The 17508-nt window shown below is 41.4% G+C and overlaps 2 protein-coding genes across 5 annotated transcripts in view; one reads left to right on the forward strand and one right to left on the reverse strand.

Annotated features, from left to right (window-relative positions):
* The window catches only part of DMXL2 (Dmx like 2), a 210867-nt gene extending 207295 nt beyond the window's left edge, over positions 1-3572 (forward strand). For all 4 annotated transcript variants that reach the window (XM_068275436.1, XM_068275438.1, XM_068275437.1 and 1 more), the window contains one exon: positions 1787-3572. In XM_068275436.1, the coding sequence (XP_068131537.1) occupies positions 1787-1996 (210 nt within the window). In that variant the 3' untranslated portion in view covers positions 1997-3572. The remainder of the gene's footprint in view (positions 1-1786) is intronic.
* A 7405-nt stretch (positions 3573-10977) lies between these two features.
* Positions 10978-17508, reverse strand: part of GLDN (gliomedin) — a 35451-nt gene continuing 28920 nt past the window's right edge. The window contains exons 8-10 of the mRNA XM_068272517.1: positions 16443-16571; positions 13560-13710; positions 10978-13054 (exon numbers count right to left, since the gene is read on the reverse strand). Coding sequence (XP_068128618.1) covers positions 12589-13054; positions 13560-13710; positions 16443-16571 — 746 coding nt within the window. The 3' untranslated portion in view covers positions 10978-12588. The remainder of the gene's footprint in view (positions 13055-13559; positions 13711-16442; positions 16572-17508) is intronic.

The following is a 17508-nucleotide window of genomic DNA, read 5'->3' on the forward strand; positions in this document are numbered from 1 at the left end:
GACCTGAGAGCATCATCATACCCACCTCCCCATCAGAAATATGTGTGCCGCTTTTAACTACGCTACCCGTGCACCCCCAACCCCCTCCTTCCAGCCCGAGGGAAAGGTGAAGAGCCTTACCTGGTGCTGGCTGGAGAAGGCAGAGTTTATACTCACTGCTGGCTCTACTCGTAAGATGTTTTGATGGGGGGGGGGGGGGGCACGGCCACCGATTGCTGTACTCTTTCCCCAGCTCACAGCAATGTGGGGCTCTGATTGGTCCACTGCTCTTTCCTGTGGGCGGATACAGTACACTCTACTGTATCCGTCCACAGGAGAGAGCAGTGGACCAATCAGAGCCCCACATCGCTGTGAGCCAAGGACAAAGCACAGCAATTGGCGGCCGTGTTAACCCCCCCAAGCAATGCGCTGTCAAAACACACACAGCAGGGCAGAGCGCGGCACCCTTAGGAAGTGTCCCCACTTTGAGAACCGCTGGTATATCCAATATATTGTGTATGCATTGTAATATATACAATATACATATTTATAATCAGAATTGTTAGGAGACAGATATAATATGTATCCACATCCAGAACTAAAATATATGATCTGTTGACCATTTTTATCTTTTTTCTGCTCTTAGAAGCCACTTTCTGCCAGGAAAGTGTTTTATGGCTGTAATTCCTTATCAGTGAGGCTTACGCTATAGTTCAACCCGGACTGAAACTATCTCTCATTTTTTAACTTTTTTCAGACAGAGAAAGAAAAAAAGGAACACAGCATAGTTATTTGTGTGCTTGGCACTGAACATACATGTCTATCTTATCATGTCCACTCGGGTATCCTTTAACCTCCTTGCCGGTCTAATTCCCGCCGGCAAGGAAGCAGCGCAGAACTTTTTTTTAATTTTTTTTTAAATCATGTAGCGAGCCCTAGCCGCTAAGCGGCGGCATCCCCCCACCCACTCTGATCGCCTTCGGCGATCAGAGTAAGCAGGAAATCCCGTTCAGAACGGGATTTCCTGCAGGGCTTCCCCGGTCGCCATGGTGACGGGGCGGGATGACGTCACCAACGTCATGGACGTCGGGACGTCACGGAATCCCGATCCGCCCCTCAGCGCTGCCTGGCACTGATTGGCCAGGCTGCGCAGGGGTCTGGGGCGGGGATGGGCGGCGCGCCGGGTAGCGGCGGCAATCGCGTACTACACGCAGCTAGCAAAGTGCTAGCTGCGTGTAGGAAAAAAAATTGTGCAAATCGGCCTAGCGGGGCCTGAGAAATCCTCCTGCGCAGGTTACCCCGAGCTGAGCTCGGGATAACCGGCAAGGAGGTTAAGCCTTACACATACGCTAGATGGAATCCAGCTTTTATACAACTGTGTCCCAAGCACATTCATAGATTCAACTTACCGGATTGATAAATGACAGCGACCCCCATGCACACTGTTCACCTCTTTTCCTCCCCCTCCCAGAAGCCACACCATTGCATGCCTGTGTCACTGTTGTTCTGCCCTACCCCATAGCAGCAGTATACCCAAAAGATGTGTCTGCACATTGTTTGTTCTGACTGGCAACATCAATGGTGTGTGTGTGTGTGTGTGTGTGTGTGTGTGTGTGTGTGTGTGTGTGTGTGTGTGTGTGTGTGTGTGTGTGTGTGTGTGTGTGTGTGTGTGTGTGTGTGTGTGTGTGTGTGTGTGTGTGTGTGTGTCAGAAGTAGTTTATCTAGGAGAAGACTTCTAAGCAATAAGCGCCACTGACATTAATAAATATGCACATGCTAAACTGATTATCTTTATTCTATTATACAGGTGTGGAAGTTAACAGGCCATGGTCTGATTCACTCATTCAAGAATGAACATGCCAAGCAATCCATATTCCGTAATATTGGTGCAGGCGTCATGCAAATTGAAGCAGGCGAAAACAAGCGTATTTTCTCCTGTGGAGCAGATGGTACTCTGAAGATGAGGATGTTGCCTTCTGCACTGAAGACGCAGTCCGGTGTATACGATATATTGTAAACCTGCAGATTATGGACCAGTCTCCCACTGCTGCTATACGTGTAGGAAGAATTAGTTAGTGGAGAGCTAGAAACTTTAGGATGCTGGCGTAAAGGTTGCATATCTGGAGCCAGTTTTAGTGCTGCTGAAAGAGAGACCTTGATGTCTTCTCAGTTTAGGTCAATAAAGTGGTGCAAATGAAGAATTTAATGGCTAGTCTATACTGCCAAGGCAGACACTATTGTAACTTTTGGCATCACAGAGGTGCTGTTCAAATGCTACAGATCACATGTTATAGATCAGAAAACCATTTAGTGCTGAAACTTTATGAATAAATAGACTACTGATTATATAGAGGTCGTGAACAAAGGAATTGTGCAGATTAGGAAAAAGGGATTGAGTGGTTTTGAGAGTTTACAAATTTTGCTTGGTGTTTACGTTAAAATGCCTACGTACAATGTGCAATGACATGCCACTCCCCATTCAGCACAGGAGCATAACCGGGGCCAAGTACACACATACACAATCCATCCAATCCAGAACCTGCAAGCTTGTGGTAATTTACAGTGACACAGCAGCTTAAAGAATGGCTCCGTTTCCAGTTCAGGCTGTTTACATATATCCCCACCATTTGCTTCCAGGTTGACACTTGTACTTTAAGAAAGCATGTCTATATTTTCCTCTTGATTCCTGTATGAAATGAAGGTAATGTATGTACAACTGTCACTTTAAGATACAAACTGATATTGGAAATCTACCCTCAAGAAGAGTGAGGGCGGGAATATTTATTAATTTCTTTGGCGGGTATCTTTTTATTGTTAATTTTTTTTTAAACACTGTTTTTATTTATTTTATGTTTCTTGTCTCAGCATTGTAATTTGCACATATTTTTAACTGCAGTGTTTACTTTAAAACTTGACTTTTGCACATTACCACTTTGACCACCTGACCAAAATGGCTTTAGGTCTTGTTTTTATTTCATGGAACCTCTGTGTTGGTTGTAGTGAATATGATCGTAGTTTACCTGCACTCATGCTTGTTGTTTCTTTTTAATGCATTCTGAGGTTTGTTGTCATGGATAAGTCAATGTTCCGCTGACCGTCCATCTGCCCATGAGTAAGAAGCACCAGGACATTATGGCCACTGCTCAACCAGATTCCACAGCACCACGTTTTCAATGAATGTCAGGCTTCCTATGGCCAGATAGTGACTAGTTGAAAAAAAAAAAAAAAAACTAAATTATTATACAGCATATGTATAACTATGCAGAGTTCAATATTGTTGGCTTGTAAAATACTAGGCAGTGTTGTCCTATTTTGATGTAATTTCATAGTTGTAAACATACATATTGTTAATAAGCTACCCAAGACTACTGTCTGTGTATTTCACCGTCATCCTCAACGTGTCTTCTTAATTTTAATGCAGAAGTGTGTGTATCGTACTGTAAATTATAATGGCATTTCATGCACCTTTCTCTGACGACATTGCCTTCTCTGAAGACAATTTAAAGGTATAATGTATGTATAGGAAGGAGAGAGCTGTTTGTCCGTTTTACCTTTGTAAGTTAAATAAATCCCTTTTATTTCATGAAACTAAATTGCCTGTGTTTTATGTACTGATGACACGTCAAGAAAGGTATAAACTGCAGAGTGTAGTAAGTTATACACTGTACTGCCTCTTGTGTTCAGGACCTTTGCAGGTGGACACCATTATAAGGGTGGTCTCAAGCCCTGATTAGTTGCACAAGTACAGGCGAAGTGAGAGAATATCAAGTAAGGAATGGTTCATGCCTCAGCATTACTCAGCAAAATCGCATACGCACTGGTGTGTTTATATTGTTTTTGGGGGAGGGGGTGTTGTTGGTTTTTTTTGTGTGTTTTTTGTTTATCTCTATTCGTCATGAATAAGAAAACACCTAAGTGGTTTCACCAAAGAATGCCTGTGTGCTTTGCATTTTTAGAACTGTGACTTGACTGTCCACAAGGTTCATTGCTGGAAAAGGTGTATATTTCATGATTTCACTAACTTCTTAAAGGAACTCTGAAGTGGATAAAACAGTGACTGTTGGTAAGGCTGCCCTTATCAACTAGTATGTGCATTGTTTTAGGAGTTTCAAATAAGGATTTGTTCTGTGGTGAGCACAACACATTTCAGCAGAAACTTCTACAATGTAATGTAGATATTTAGATATTGTAATATCCGTATCAGTTCATAATGCTTGCACCCATGAACAGAGAAAAACACCAAACCCCCCTCCCCCCACGAGGAGATGGACTAGCCCAAAACCTCAGATTTTCACAGTCTATTGTGAAGGTGGCGCAACCCATACAATTTTATTTTTTTCAGTTTGAGAATTACAGTCAATTTTTTTCATTTGATGTAATTTTTGAAATATCTGATGAATGTATTACACACATGTTTCATTGTTCTCCAGTTATAGAAAAAATGATTGAGAACTCTGAGAAAAGTATATTGGTCTATAAAACAAGAACATACACATGCATTTTAAATTGTAATATTTTTTGCAATCGGGCACCTGTAAGTAGCAATTGAGTGTATTGAGTTGTATTGTGTATTGCAAACACCCGTAAATGTGGAAGTGAAGTGACAAGACCAGTTCTTTTTTTAATACCTTTATAAAATACTTTTTTAAAACTACAAATCTATACTGAAAACAAGTCTGATGATGATAAAAAAGAGAGAGATATACTGTATAGAGTACTATAGAGACTTCCCGCTCCTCTCACGGTCCCCTCATTCCAGCACCGTCACCCCCGTTAGGAATATTCGACAGACTGGTCACGTCACTCATTGTGTCAGAGAAGCTCACAATCTAATCCCCACCATAGCCTATGAACAATTTGGAGGGGGGGGGGGCAATTAATCTTCCAGTACTTTTTGGGATGCAGGATGAATACCATACAAAGATTAAACCTACAAACTCGGACGCTGCCATAGGTGGCAATGACAAAAGCCACGAATAGTAGCAATAGTGGGAAAATGTGGCAACGATATATGGAAATAGATTGAATTTTAACCAAAATGTAATCTTTTGCTGCATTTTATCATGCACCCCCGTCCCCAAATTCCATCTATTGCCACAAATAATTTTGGCTTTGCGGCAGTGGTTTTTTTTGTTTTTTTTTTTAGGGTTACGAATGGATTGGCAATTAGTGGCATGAGGTGGAATTTTATCCTGGCCGGAAATTCCATCTAATGCCGTTAGTTCGTAAGTCGGGGACTACCTGGAGTAGAATATCAGTAATTTTACCGATATTCTACCAGCAGCAATTTCCTGCACCCTTTTTTCCTGGCACATTTATCACATATACGCCTGCACCCTGTTGTAGTCAGAAGACTTAGATTTTAAACCCAAGCAGAGCAATCACCAGAATTCTTCAGGTTAGGAGAGTATGTGGGTTTTTTTTTTGTTTTCACTATACACAGTATTGTTTTCGGGGGTTGCACAGTACACAGACCAGCTGATCTTTCAATGGGATTATGTAAGCCTATTTCTGAAATTGTGCAAAACTTTCTATACTTGCTGGAATGTAAAATTAAAAAAAGGCTGAAAAGCACAATATACCGTGTTACCATTTAGTGGTGCCCTTCAGTTCTCATTGCACATTCTGTATACAAATACATGGCTAGCAGCAGTTTTGTTTTTTGTTTTTTTTTATTTCCCACTTTTATTGGCTTTTTACATTTCTTGACATGCTACACCCAAAATATAACACATTTCATAATTTACTGTATGAAAAACTAGAAATGCACAAAACGTTATAGTAATCTGCCACACATATGTTTAAGGCATGAAACATATAATTTTATAAGAAAACTTTTTTTCTGTTAAAGAGATATGCTTTTCATTTTATTGTTAGAGGGACTTTAAAGTAACCATGTAGTAAGGGAGATATGGAGGCTTCAATCTTTATTTCATCTTAGGGCCGATTTTACACCTGATTGTTGCATTGCGATGGGATGTATTGCTCCTACTACATGTCAACGCAATGCAAAAAAAGACAATCATTTGACCCTGCAGCAGTGTGCGCCGACAGTATCATATGCATAGTGCCGCCACCCACACAGTGACGTACTCCCTGCTGGACAGGAAGTACGTCACCAGGATATGCTCCGTCGTTCACACTTACTGCGTCACTCATTGACTTCCATTACCCCAAGCACCATGCGCTAAGCATAGTGCTTGTGGTAAAGAGCTGCAGGCTGTGTGGCGGAATGAACACTTCCAACGCAGTAAGTGTAAAAGACCCCCCCCTGACTTGCTTTGCTGTTGCGTTACCTTGCGGTAAAACAGAGTAGCGCAACACACACTTGCCTCAACAATTCTAGTTGCCCGGCTGTCCTGTTGATCTTTCCCTGAGGCGCTACTCCTGCTACTGCTGAAATTCTGTTTGTCCCCACGTTGATTGCCTGATGAAGCGGGCGTGGCCTGCGAAACGCGTTGCACTTTTGGGGTACTATATAATAAATGTGATTACTGTTATACAGACAGTCTTTCGTGTCTGCTTTATGGAGGTAAGTCCACCGCTTCCTCCAAGCAAATTTTAAAGGTTTTATCCACTTTTACCCTGCTGGCGCCTCTGTTCTCCTTTTGCTGTTGATCTTTCAAGCTGCAGTAGTGTCTGAGTAACTCACCCGAAACATGTATTCAACTCGGTAATCTAGTCCGACTTTAGTCAGAGAACCTGGTCTGCATACTCATTCTGGGTCTGTGGCTGTATTAGAGGTTCAGTATCAGCAGGGCAGTCAGGTATTTGTCATTGTTTGAAAGGAAAGGCATTGATCATTCTCCGGACCTCTTATATCACACGGTAAGGGGGTTAAACTATTTTGAGGTAATCACCCTGTTGAACTGTACATATATTATAAATTTTCCATTTGGCTAATACCTAAAAACCAGAATGGGGATTACAGTCATAAATGTAATAGTATATACATCCTTTGTCAGCTCAAGACACAACTGTTAAGTTGATATGGTTTGTGAAATAGTAGTTTACTTTATTGGGGGTTTAGTTGCTTCATAGTTTAGATTGCACTGTATTGAGATTGTACTGTTGGCTGAATTAATGTATTATGTCTATTATGGCACTATATATGCATAGCAATAGGATTTTTGCCTCTAAATGGTCCAGGTTGAGCAACTAAATAGTTCAGGCTGACTTTTCAGTAGTCAATTAGGCTGGAGAAATTATAAGGAAAACAAAAGTTTGCTTTCTTAAAACAGAAAGTATTTGCGATAATTCAGGTTGGAGTGAGCTCCGAGATGTCTCCCAGTGCATCAATGCTGAAATATGCAAATTAACCATTGTTGCTCTTAGAAGTTAAACACACCTCCAGAACCACTGGAATGGAATGATGTGTCAGCTGTTAATTGTGCAATGATGAGCCAGCTGACACATCATTGCATTCCATCGGATCTGGAGGTGTGTTTAGCTTCTAAGAACGACAATGGTTGATTTGCATATATTCAGCAGTGATGCACTGGGAGACATCTCAGAGCTAACTTCAACCTGAATTATCACAAATACTTTGTTTTAAGAAAGCAAACTTTTGTTTTCCATGCATTTTAAGGGGGCTTTTAGGACCATTGTAGCCCTTTACACACTCCAATGAGTTCTGGTTCACCATGAGCTTGCTGGTTAGTCTGTAAGGAAATTATAAGGATAGTGGTCCTGTATTGGAGAGTGAGCCAGGAGGCTTTATTTTATAAAGTTTTGTTTTGGTTTTCTTCATAGCCACAATTAGTGAGACAAGCAACATCTTAGGCAGGGAGCACACTTAGCAGAATGGCATGCATTTTCCGCATAGCACATAGTGGAAAACGCATGCAATTCTGTTAAGTGTGCTACCTGCCTTAAAATTTATTGTAGAAAGATATAATGTTGTTGGCTTTCTCTTAAGCTGCCCATGGGCATGGAAATTACAACTGCCCATTGGTTAGAACTAGTGATGCATAAATGCACTTAGTATTAGCCAAGCATGCATGTATGGGATTGAAGTACACATCTATTGGCAAATACCGAGAAACTGCTAAGAAATTCAGCCCAGACTAGTGATCTTTCTCCCAAATTCATGGAGCCTAAAAACACTGCAGAATTCTCAGGAGCTATCTTATGATTTACTTATCCTACCGCATCTTTACTACATTCCAATCAGCTTGTCATGTTACAGCTGCACAGGCCCACTTTTCAGAGATTTCTATTTTCCATGTATTTTTCTTTACTAACATACTTTACAGGTATATCTTGGTCTGTGAAGACCCCCTAGTCTCATGCCAATAACTTGCTGAGCTCCTGAGCATCAACAAGATTATCAAATGTCAAGTATGGCGCATACACAAAGAAAGTCTGTTGTAGTTAGGCAGGGTTCACACTAAGCTTTTTTCCGGACTCTATGCACGTTTGGTTGCATTTTTGCACACGTTCTTTCAGAGTACCTCATGAGTCACTGAAAATTCTCATGCAGGGGGGAAATTCATGCTGCAAGATGTATGGGTTTTTTTTTCATGCACATAAAAACATGAACCCAGTTTTGCAATTTTTAAACAGAAGTGCAAATCTCCATTAACTTTCATTTTATGTGCGGTAATCACATTTTTGCAAATGTGCACATAATTTTTAATAGTTGTGAACCCTGCCTAAGTTTTGGAATGTGCGTTAGGCCTTCTTTTTCGGGTTCCTTTCCGTTTAAAACCTTAACTAAGCTAATTATTTACTATCCAACAATTTAAATTGATTAGATTGTGGATTCCATAAATTATAATCAATTAAAAACGAGGGCCTTGATTGATTGATTGATTTCAGTCTATATATTAATGAAAAAAATTGCCTGAGGAAGGCAGTTCTTTTTATTGATTGGGCAAATGGAAGAGGTAGAGGATTGCTGGTTGCGTAGCTTTGTGATGGTTACAAAGCCAGAAGTAGCAGTGTTGCAATTTTTTTAGACAGATTTTATCTGATATCTGATTGAAATTGGGTCAATAAAACAAGTGCTCGTTCCCATTTATTTCTGATCAAGGAAACATGGCCTATTGCACTGAATTACTCAAATACCTATAATAGTGTATTGCTGGCTTTACCAGCACGGCAGAAGCTGCAGAGCTCTGGATATACCTATAGGAAGCAGCTTTATCAGTATTGGCAATTTACTGAAATATTTCCCCAGTTGCCAAGGGCTGCTCCTTACTGAATGTCATGTTAGGCTAAGACTTGGGTATGAGCCAATATCTTGGGGCATAATAAAATGCCTAAAGTGGGATTGTCACCATAAAAATCAAATTTCAACAGCAACTGGTCTGCGTGTATCCTCTATAACAAAACCCTACTGCCTCTGCATCCCGTGTCTCTGTGTGTGTCCCACATGCGCTCTGCGCATGTGCAGGAATGCAGAGACAGAGTGGCACGCTGTGGGCGATGACAGGCGAAGGGGCGGACGGGCCGGCGGGCATGCGTGTGATTGGCAAAAATGTGCGTGCGCGTCGGGCGCATGCGCAGTGACAGACCTAGCCCGTTTTTAAACGGGCTTAGGTCCACTAGTTAAGTGATAAAATCCTATTCAAAACTTTTTCTGCTGTTATGGTTTGGAGTTATCACATACTTTAGGAGCAATGGCCATTTAGTAGTCAGTGCCAAACAGTTGCTTGCTGGGGGTTCTTTTTATCTATCATATATTCCTCCTTCCCTTTATTTCCCTGCATAGCTGAAACCTGATCCCCTGCTCACTTGTGTTTACAAGCAAGGCTACGGTGACTCAGCGATTGGAGGAGAACAGAAAAAAAAGTTAAGGGAACAATGACATCAGTATTTAGCCTCAGCTGTGGGCAAAAGACATGGCCCCCACCAGGAACAGAATTTTCTTCATTAACTATATAATATTCACTGAAATCAAAATGTGGACAGTACAATACATGTGTTATGTATGTAGATCAAGTATCTATCTACTTATATATGTGTTTTTTTCCCTGGCATAGTATGGCTGATCCTCCTGCTTTAATGATCTTAGTTTACTTTATCTAGCCTACATACATACTGTACATACATTAAATACTCTACAGCTACTCTAGTAAGAAAAATCATACAACTTGTAATGGGGCTTTACAGAACAGAGACTGAGGTAGATTTGTACATATTTCTGTATAAAATGTTTATGAAAATATATTAGTTGTATGGATTTGACTTATATTACAGGGAACCAGAAATAAGAGGAATATGGAGGCTTCCATCTTCATTCTCTAATAAACAATGCCAGTTGCCTGACTTCTGTGCTGATACTCTGACTCTAATACTATATGTCACTGTTTCAAAATGAGCATGCAAATTTGATGCTTTGACTTTGGTCTGACTCCACTGACTGAAGCTTATTGCAGATGTGGGACTCAAACATCTAGAGCCTAAAACTCAGCATGACAGGAAGAGAGCTGGCATTATTGGAAATGAAGATGGCAGCCTCTGTATTATTCTCACTTCAGGTTCCCTTAAAGGGAACCAGAGAGGATCAAAAAAAGGTTTTATACATACCTGGGGCTTCCTCCAGCCCCATAAGCACGGATCGCTCCCACGCCGCCGTCCTCTGCTGCCTGGATCCGCCGGTACCGGGTCCCGTCATTGCCGCGAGTCGGCTGGCGGACGCGGCCGATTCTCCGCATCACACGGAGCTCCCTCTATAGAAGTACGCATGAGGCTGCCTACCGCGCAGCCGCATGCGTACGGGTATGGAGAGAGCGCCTGTGATGCGGACAATTTTGCGCGTCCGCCGGAAGTGATGGGCCCGGTACCGGCGGTTCCAGGAAGCGGAGGATGGCGGCGTGGGAGCGATCCAGGCTTATGGGGCTGGAAGCAGCCCCAGGTATGTATAAGAGCTTTTTCTATTTTTAACAACCCATTCCTCTCTGGTTCCCTTTAAAGGACATACAAGGTGACAGAGCCATTTTATTCTTTACTTACCTGGGGCTTTTTCCAGCCCCTGGAAGTCTTTGTGGTCCCTGTGCTGCAGTCTTCCACTGTCCTCTCCATAATAACCAGCTTCTGCACATGCATGGGCCTCTCACGATTGTGCTCCCATAGCCATCAGCGTTCTGTGCATGTGCAGTAGTACTGTGCATGTGCAGATGGCTCCTGCCCACGGGATCACGAGAGGTGCATGTGCAGAAGCCGCAGATCATTACAGAGGGGACATTGGAAGACTGCAGAACTGCAGCAAGGGACCACACAGACTTCTATGGACTGGAAGAATCCCCAGGTAAGTAAAGCATAATACGGTTGTGTCACCTCAGATGTCCTTTAAAGCTCAGATTGCACTTTTTTTTTTTTTTTTTTTTAATCCGAGCAATACGTTTGAGGTAAAAATTTTGTTGTGCTATATTATGACTAGAGCTGTTGAATGAGACGCAAATAGTTTAGCCTTGCATGCATGTAGTATGGAGTTTGAAATGGGGCCTGTCAAATGCACCTAACAGCTGTCCTAATTCCAAGCTCCAGGCAATATGCATTAAATTTGTGTGCAAGGTGGAATTATAATCATCCCATTCCCATTGACCATCTCTAATAATGACTACATCAAACAAAGGGTCTTTTTCATTTGCTCAGAGTCCTGTTTTAAATGAGGAAATCATCTTTCACTCACCCACTATGCACATAGCATAGTAGAGAGAAAAGTAAGCAAGAGAAAATTGTTACCTTTAAATATGTCCTGGTTTCTATTCAAATAAAATATTTGGATGAAGTTCTCTATTAAAGCAAACCTGAACTGAAAACAAACTTGGGAGTTGTACGTGTAGTAACAATGTTGTATAGAATTTTCCTGGAGCAGCTTTTGAGCTTTTCTACACTCTCTCTGTCAGAATTGGTTGCACAGCCAAACAAAATTGTTTTGTTTCTATTTACAGAAGAGCTGTTGGACTGCAGTTTGACTGCCTTATTTGCAAACGTAAAGCAGTGAGTTTATTAACCTTTTGCAATTAAAAATAAATACATTAAAAGTGAATGTAGGCAAATTCTAAATAGGATTGGTACTTTATGAAGCTATGTTTAAGTCATCCTGTCACATGTCTGTTCAGATATGCTTTAAATATAGCATGGTATATTATCTTTCACTTGTCATTTTATTAGGCAGTCATTTCCGTCTATTGTCTTGATCAAATCAGTATCAAAATTAGAGAACATGCATGACGAGGAGAGCTGTAACTGTAGAGCTGTAGAAAGCTATGCATTTTGCAACTTCACTTGATCTGTTATAAGTGAATGGAAAGCCTAAGTTGAATGTCAAGCATTCCAATTTTCTTGTTCAAACAATACAAAATAATGGACTTTTTGCTTTTAGTCATGATGTTGCATATATTTACTGACAGGTATTTGATAATGCAGGATTATTTTTACCTTTTTATTGAGTAGCCTATAATACAATAGATATTTAAGGCAGCTCAGGTCTATGAGACAGGCATTGTGTTTTCAAAATTATGAGTACACCATGCCTAACAAAAACACTTGCGCTGTCTTGAGTGCTTGCTATTGTGGTCTGCTCAGCTAATGGAAGGTATAATTTAACCCCATCTTTCTCTTCTTCTACCAGTAGCTAACATGGTACAACACCCTATTTTATGCATTTGATAGAAATTGTACAGGATATAGCATCAGTTGCCCTTCCTCCCATGCAAATAACTGCCTATCCTTGGGACTATAGGAAAGCATGGCAAGAATGGATGTTGAAGACCTCAACTCGAAGCTAGCGTTAACAGGCCTCTGTTTCAACAGATCAAAAGCAAAGGTCACTCTCAAATCCTTTGTGTCCGTCACATAGAGGATTCCGCAAGTGATGAATGCATTGCCAGCTTTAGACTTTGGGTATGTACTGTTAATATATTGGGTGATGGAGAAAGTTTTGTCATGCAAATGAGCAACCATGATGTTGTTATCCATGTCAGATGCGTAGATAATCCACAGGTCTTTTTCATCTGCTGCCAGTTTAAAATAAGACTTGGAGTTTGTGAAGAGGTAGCTACGATTATGATATGCGGCATTTTCAACACTGAGGGTTTGAACCAAATCTGTGTCCAGCTCATACCTAGAGATAAGAAAAACACAGCTAAAAATACTGTAAAGGAGACATTAGAAAATGATAGACAATCCCCTAACACATTCCAAATACAATAAGGGTTGTTCAGTTTGACATCATTCCCAAATCACTTTAACTAAGTATGACTGCAATTGAGCTGCACTCATCTGAGTCCAGTTTCCTATTTACTTGTATAGCTGGGACAAATCTGTTGTCAAACTGTGTGTAATCTTATGTCAAAGGCTCATGTACCATAGCCCTAAAATAAGTGTATTTATTTAACTGATGTATAGCTATGTCACAGTGATGTTTGTGAACCTTGTTCTGGAGACTTTTTCGGGAGGGGGGCTCCAGGTGGAGGAGTGTGTTATTGCCTATGACAGCCAGACAGCTTATTACATTTATGTGATTTTTGTGACTGGCTACTGTAGTTATGAGCAGTTTCTTGTGCACACTGCAAGCTGCTGTATCATTTTGAATCAGGCATCTAAGTAGAGCAGTTTGTTTACATTACCTCACAATCTTATTGGACCCTCCTCTGTGATAGTACAGTGATTTGTCATAAACTAGGTGACCACATCCATGATAGAACCAGCGGACTCTCGTGGTCTTGTAGGTATCATTCCATAAAGCGTTTATATTTTCATATTCTTTTACTGTTGCTCCTGCAGGAAGAACACAAATGAGACCAGTTACCTCAAGAACATGCAACTTGGTAGAAACCAAAGTACATCCTCACTGTTCTATAACTAGTTTTAATTTTAAACTTATCTTGTGCTGTGCATCCATGATCCATGTTCCATAATTTTTTTTTGCGTTCAAGACGTACACCTGAGAATTCTGAGCCTCAGCAGTGTCTTTATATATCATTTGTTGTCTTATATGGCAATAACTCAAGGAACTTCTGAACTCTTATGTGTAGTGAAGCATAGGTTATTGATTTCGGTGCATTTCTGAGGATACTCCATTAACCTGCCTGGCGTTCTGATAAGATCGCCAGGGAGGCTGCGGGAGGGTTTTTTTGTAATAAAAAAAAAACTATTTCATGCAGCCAACTGAAAGTTGGCTGCATGAAAGCCCACTAGAGGGCGCTCCGGAGGCGTTCTTCCGATCGCCTCCGGCGCCCAGAATAAACAAGGAAGGCCGCAATGAGCGGCCTTCCTTGTTTTGCTTCCCTCGTCGCCATAGCGACGAGCGGAGTGACGTCATGGACGTCAGCCGACGTCCTGACGTCAGCCGCCTCCGATCCAGCCCTTAGCGCTGGCCGGAACTTTTTGTTCCGGCTACGCTGGGCTCAGGCGGCTGGGGGGACCCTCTTTCGCCGCTGCTCGCGGCGGTTCGCCGCTGCTTGCGGCGGCGATCAGGCAGCACACGCGGCTGGCAAAGTGCCGGCTGCGTGTGCTGCTTTTCACTTGAGCCAAATCGGCCCAGCAGGGCCTGAGCGGCAGGCTCCGGCGGTACTGGACGAGCTGAGCTCGTCCAGACCGCCCAGCAGGTTAACCACTTCACCACTTTATTATTACTTATCACAATTAAATGAACTATATCTTGTTTTTTTCGCCACCAATTAGGCTTTCTTTAGGTGGGACATTATGCCAAGAATGATTTTATTCTAAATGTATTTTAATGGGAAAATAGGAAAAAATGTGGGAAAAAAATATTTTTTCAGTTTTCGGCCATTATAGTTTTTACATAATGCATGCCACTGTAATTAAAACCCATGAAATGTATTTGCCTATTTGTCCCGGTTATAAAACCGTTTAAATTATGTCCCTATCACAATGTTTGGCGCCAATATTTTATTTGGAAATAAAGGTGCAATTTTTTTCAGTTTTGCGTCCATCCCTAATTACAAGCCCATGGTTTATAAAGTAACAGTGTTATACCCTCTTGACATAAATATTTAAAAAGTTCAGTCACTAAGGTAACTATTTATGTTTTTTTTATTGTATTTTTGTTTTGTTTTTTTAAATTACAAAAAAAAAAAAATTGGTGAGTGTGGGAGGTAATGAGTTAATTTATTGTGTAATCCAATGTAATTGTATGTGTAAAATGCTTTAGGGTGTAGTTTACTACTTGGCCATAAGATGGCCACAGTAAGTCTGTTTACATGCGACCTGTAAGCGTCCGGAAGGACGCTTACAGGAAGCAGTAGGAGGCTGGGAGAATCACAATGATCGCGCTATTTCTAATAGAAGCAGCGGATCATTGTGGGGGCTTAGATCAATGAACGGGAATGGATTTTCCCGCTCATTGATCTCCGGGCGAGCGGGCGGCGGTGTGCACGAGCGGCGGGTGCGCGCGCACGAGCGGCGGGAGCGCGGACAGCGGCGGTAGTGCGGAAGGTACGGATTTCTCCGTCCCTGGGGGTGAAAGGATGGAAAAAGGGACGGAGAAATTCGTACCGCCGGGGGTAAAGTGGTTAATCTGTGTGGCATAATGGCAAATCTCTTCAGCTGCTGCAGTAGAGCCATAAATGCCAATTAAAAGTGAACTCACCTTTTTGCCAGGTTGGTAACATTTTATTGACCATAAGTTGAACTCCCAGAAAATTAATTTTAAAATGGAGTTAATAGAAAGCCATCCACATTATAGAGTTGCTTTGTGTTTTCACTTAAATCCACATAAATAAGATACCTTATTTTTTAAACAGAAATTGAAGCAATGTTATTGCTACCAGGCAGCACTCATGTTACAACCACTACTTTTCTTGCTAGCTTGAGGGATATGGAGGGGAATATTCTGTGGACCTGATTTTTCTGAAAAATCTTAATTTCTGTAAAAAGGTTATTCTGCTGGATATGCTTCCTGTACTTTTTCTATCAGGTCCATTATCCTAATAAATGTTCTCAGGTGTCACTGCAAAGGCCGATGTCAGAAACCTGACAATCATTACTCAAAGCTGGTACACATGCATAGTGTTCTTGGCAAAGGTGGCTGGTTAGGACTGTCTCTGCCGAGAATCTATCGTGTACAACTACTCCGATGCATTGCTGAAAGATATGATGTGCCCTACCATTGTGGCTGAGCACACTGTTTCCACCCTTTTCCTACCCACCAGAAGCTGCTTCCTTTTGCGCTTCATAGCAACATAAATGTCAGAGACTGTAGCTTAGCAACGTGTCTGTCTTTACTTGGCCCCAAACTGTTGTTCGGCGATTGATATGAATGTATACGCACCTCTTTTGAGGGAAGCTATTTAACTAATAGGTTTGCTCTTGGGGTATGGAAAGTACCCTGAGTGCCTGGAGGAAACTCATACAATAAATGGAAGAACATACAAACTCCATTCAGATAATGTTCTGGTCAACATTTTAACTTGGAACTATAAAGCTGCAAGGCAACAGCTCCAGTTACTTAGCCACTGTGTAACACAATAACGGATTGGTAGTGGTACCTGAAAAATGTCCTGCAATCCAGACTCTTTGATCACTAGATTTGTTTGAGAAATCCTTCATCCATGCCCCAAATGTTTCTTTTGCTTTAGCGGCTAATGTTGGACTCTCAATTGCCTTTATTGTACAATCTGGTAAAAAAAAAGTACAGCAGTGTTACAATTAAACATCCTGTGTGCTGGGAATACAAATCCAAATGGAATCTCAGTTATACAACACCCCCTCGCCATCCATAAAAAAAGTCTTATTTATAACCCTCATAGAACACATGAGCCAGAACAGGACAGTTCCATTTAACATGTGCCTTCTGCCTGACCTGTAATCTTTTTTTCTCTAGCCTTTTTGTGGTCTGTGAAATAGGCATGGTAAACTAGATTCACAAGTTGCTTGAAGTCTCCCCTACATTCTAGCAGTCGTCCTCTATTATGCTTGAAGAATTTTCTTGAGAGAATCTTGCATTCAGAATCCTCCATGCTGTTTGAAGTCTCCTCAGCCTGACTGAAAAAGTTAAGCATCCAGTGTCCATCCACTTTGAGCTCCAGTGCTCAAATGATGTACAGAAATCCCTCTGGCTGCACCTATATTTATAAATTTGGCAGTTCTCCATCCACCACAGATATAACACTGCTACATCATCCCACCTCATGTATAAATATGCTGGTAAGATTGTATCGGTTCAGCACCAGGGTTCAAAGAGGATAGACACTGGTCATAGCATCTCTTCAGTCAAGCTGAGAAGACTTCACATAGCATGGAGGATGCTGGCTTCAAGCAACATACGATTCTTCAAATTAGAAAAGACAACAATTCCTAATAACATGCCAGAATGTAAAACAGCATGGCAGGGAAGAACCAAAAAAGGACTACTATCAACGTACAGAAGAATTTGGGTATTACAGCATCTTTTATGACTTACTGTCTACATTTTACAAAATGAGTTTTCCCTTTTTCCCACTATATTTTCATCTGGACTATACTGTATGCAGAACAGGTCCAAACAGAGTGCAAACAATATATAAAGCCAAAAAGAGAGTCTTCACAATCTATTTGTCACATTTGCCTGAACTT

The sequence above is a fragment of the Hyperolius riggenbachi genome, chromosome 3 (assembly GCF_040937935.1).
Source record: "Hyperolius riggenbachi isolate aHypRig1 chromosome 3, aHypRig1.pri, whole genome shotgun sequence".
NCBI classification, from domain to species: Eukaryota; Metazoa; Chordata; class Amphibia; order Anura; family Hyperoliidae; genus Hyperolius; species Hyperolius riggenbachi.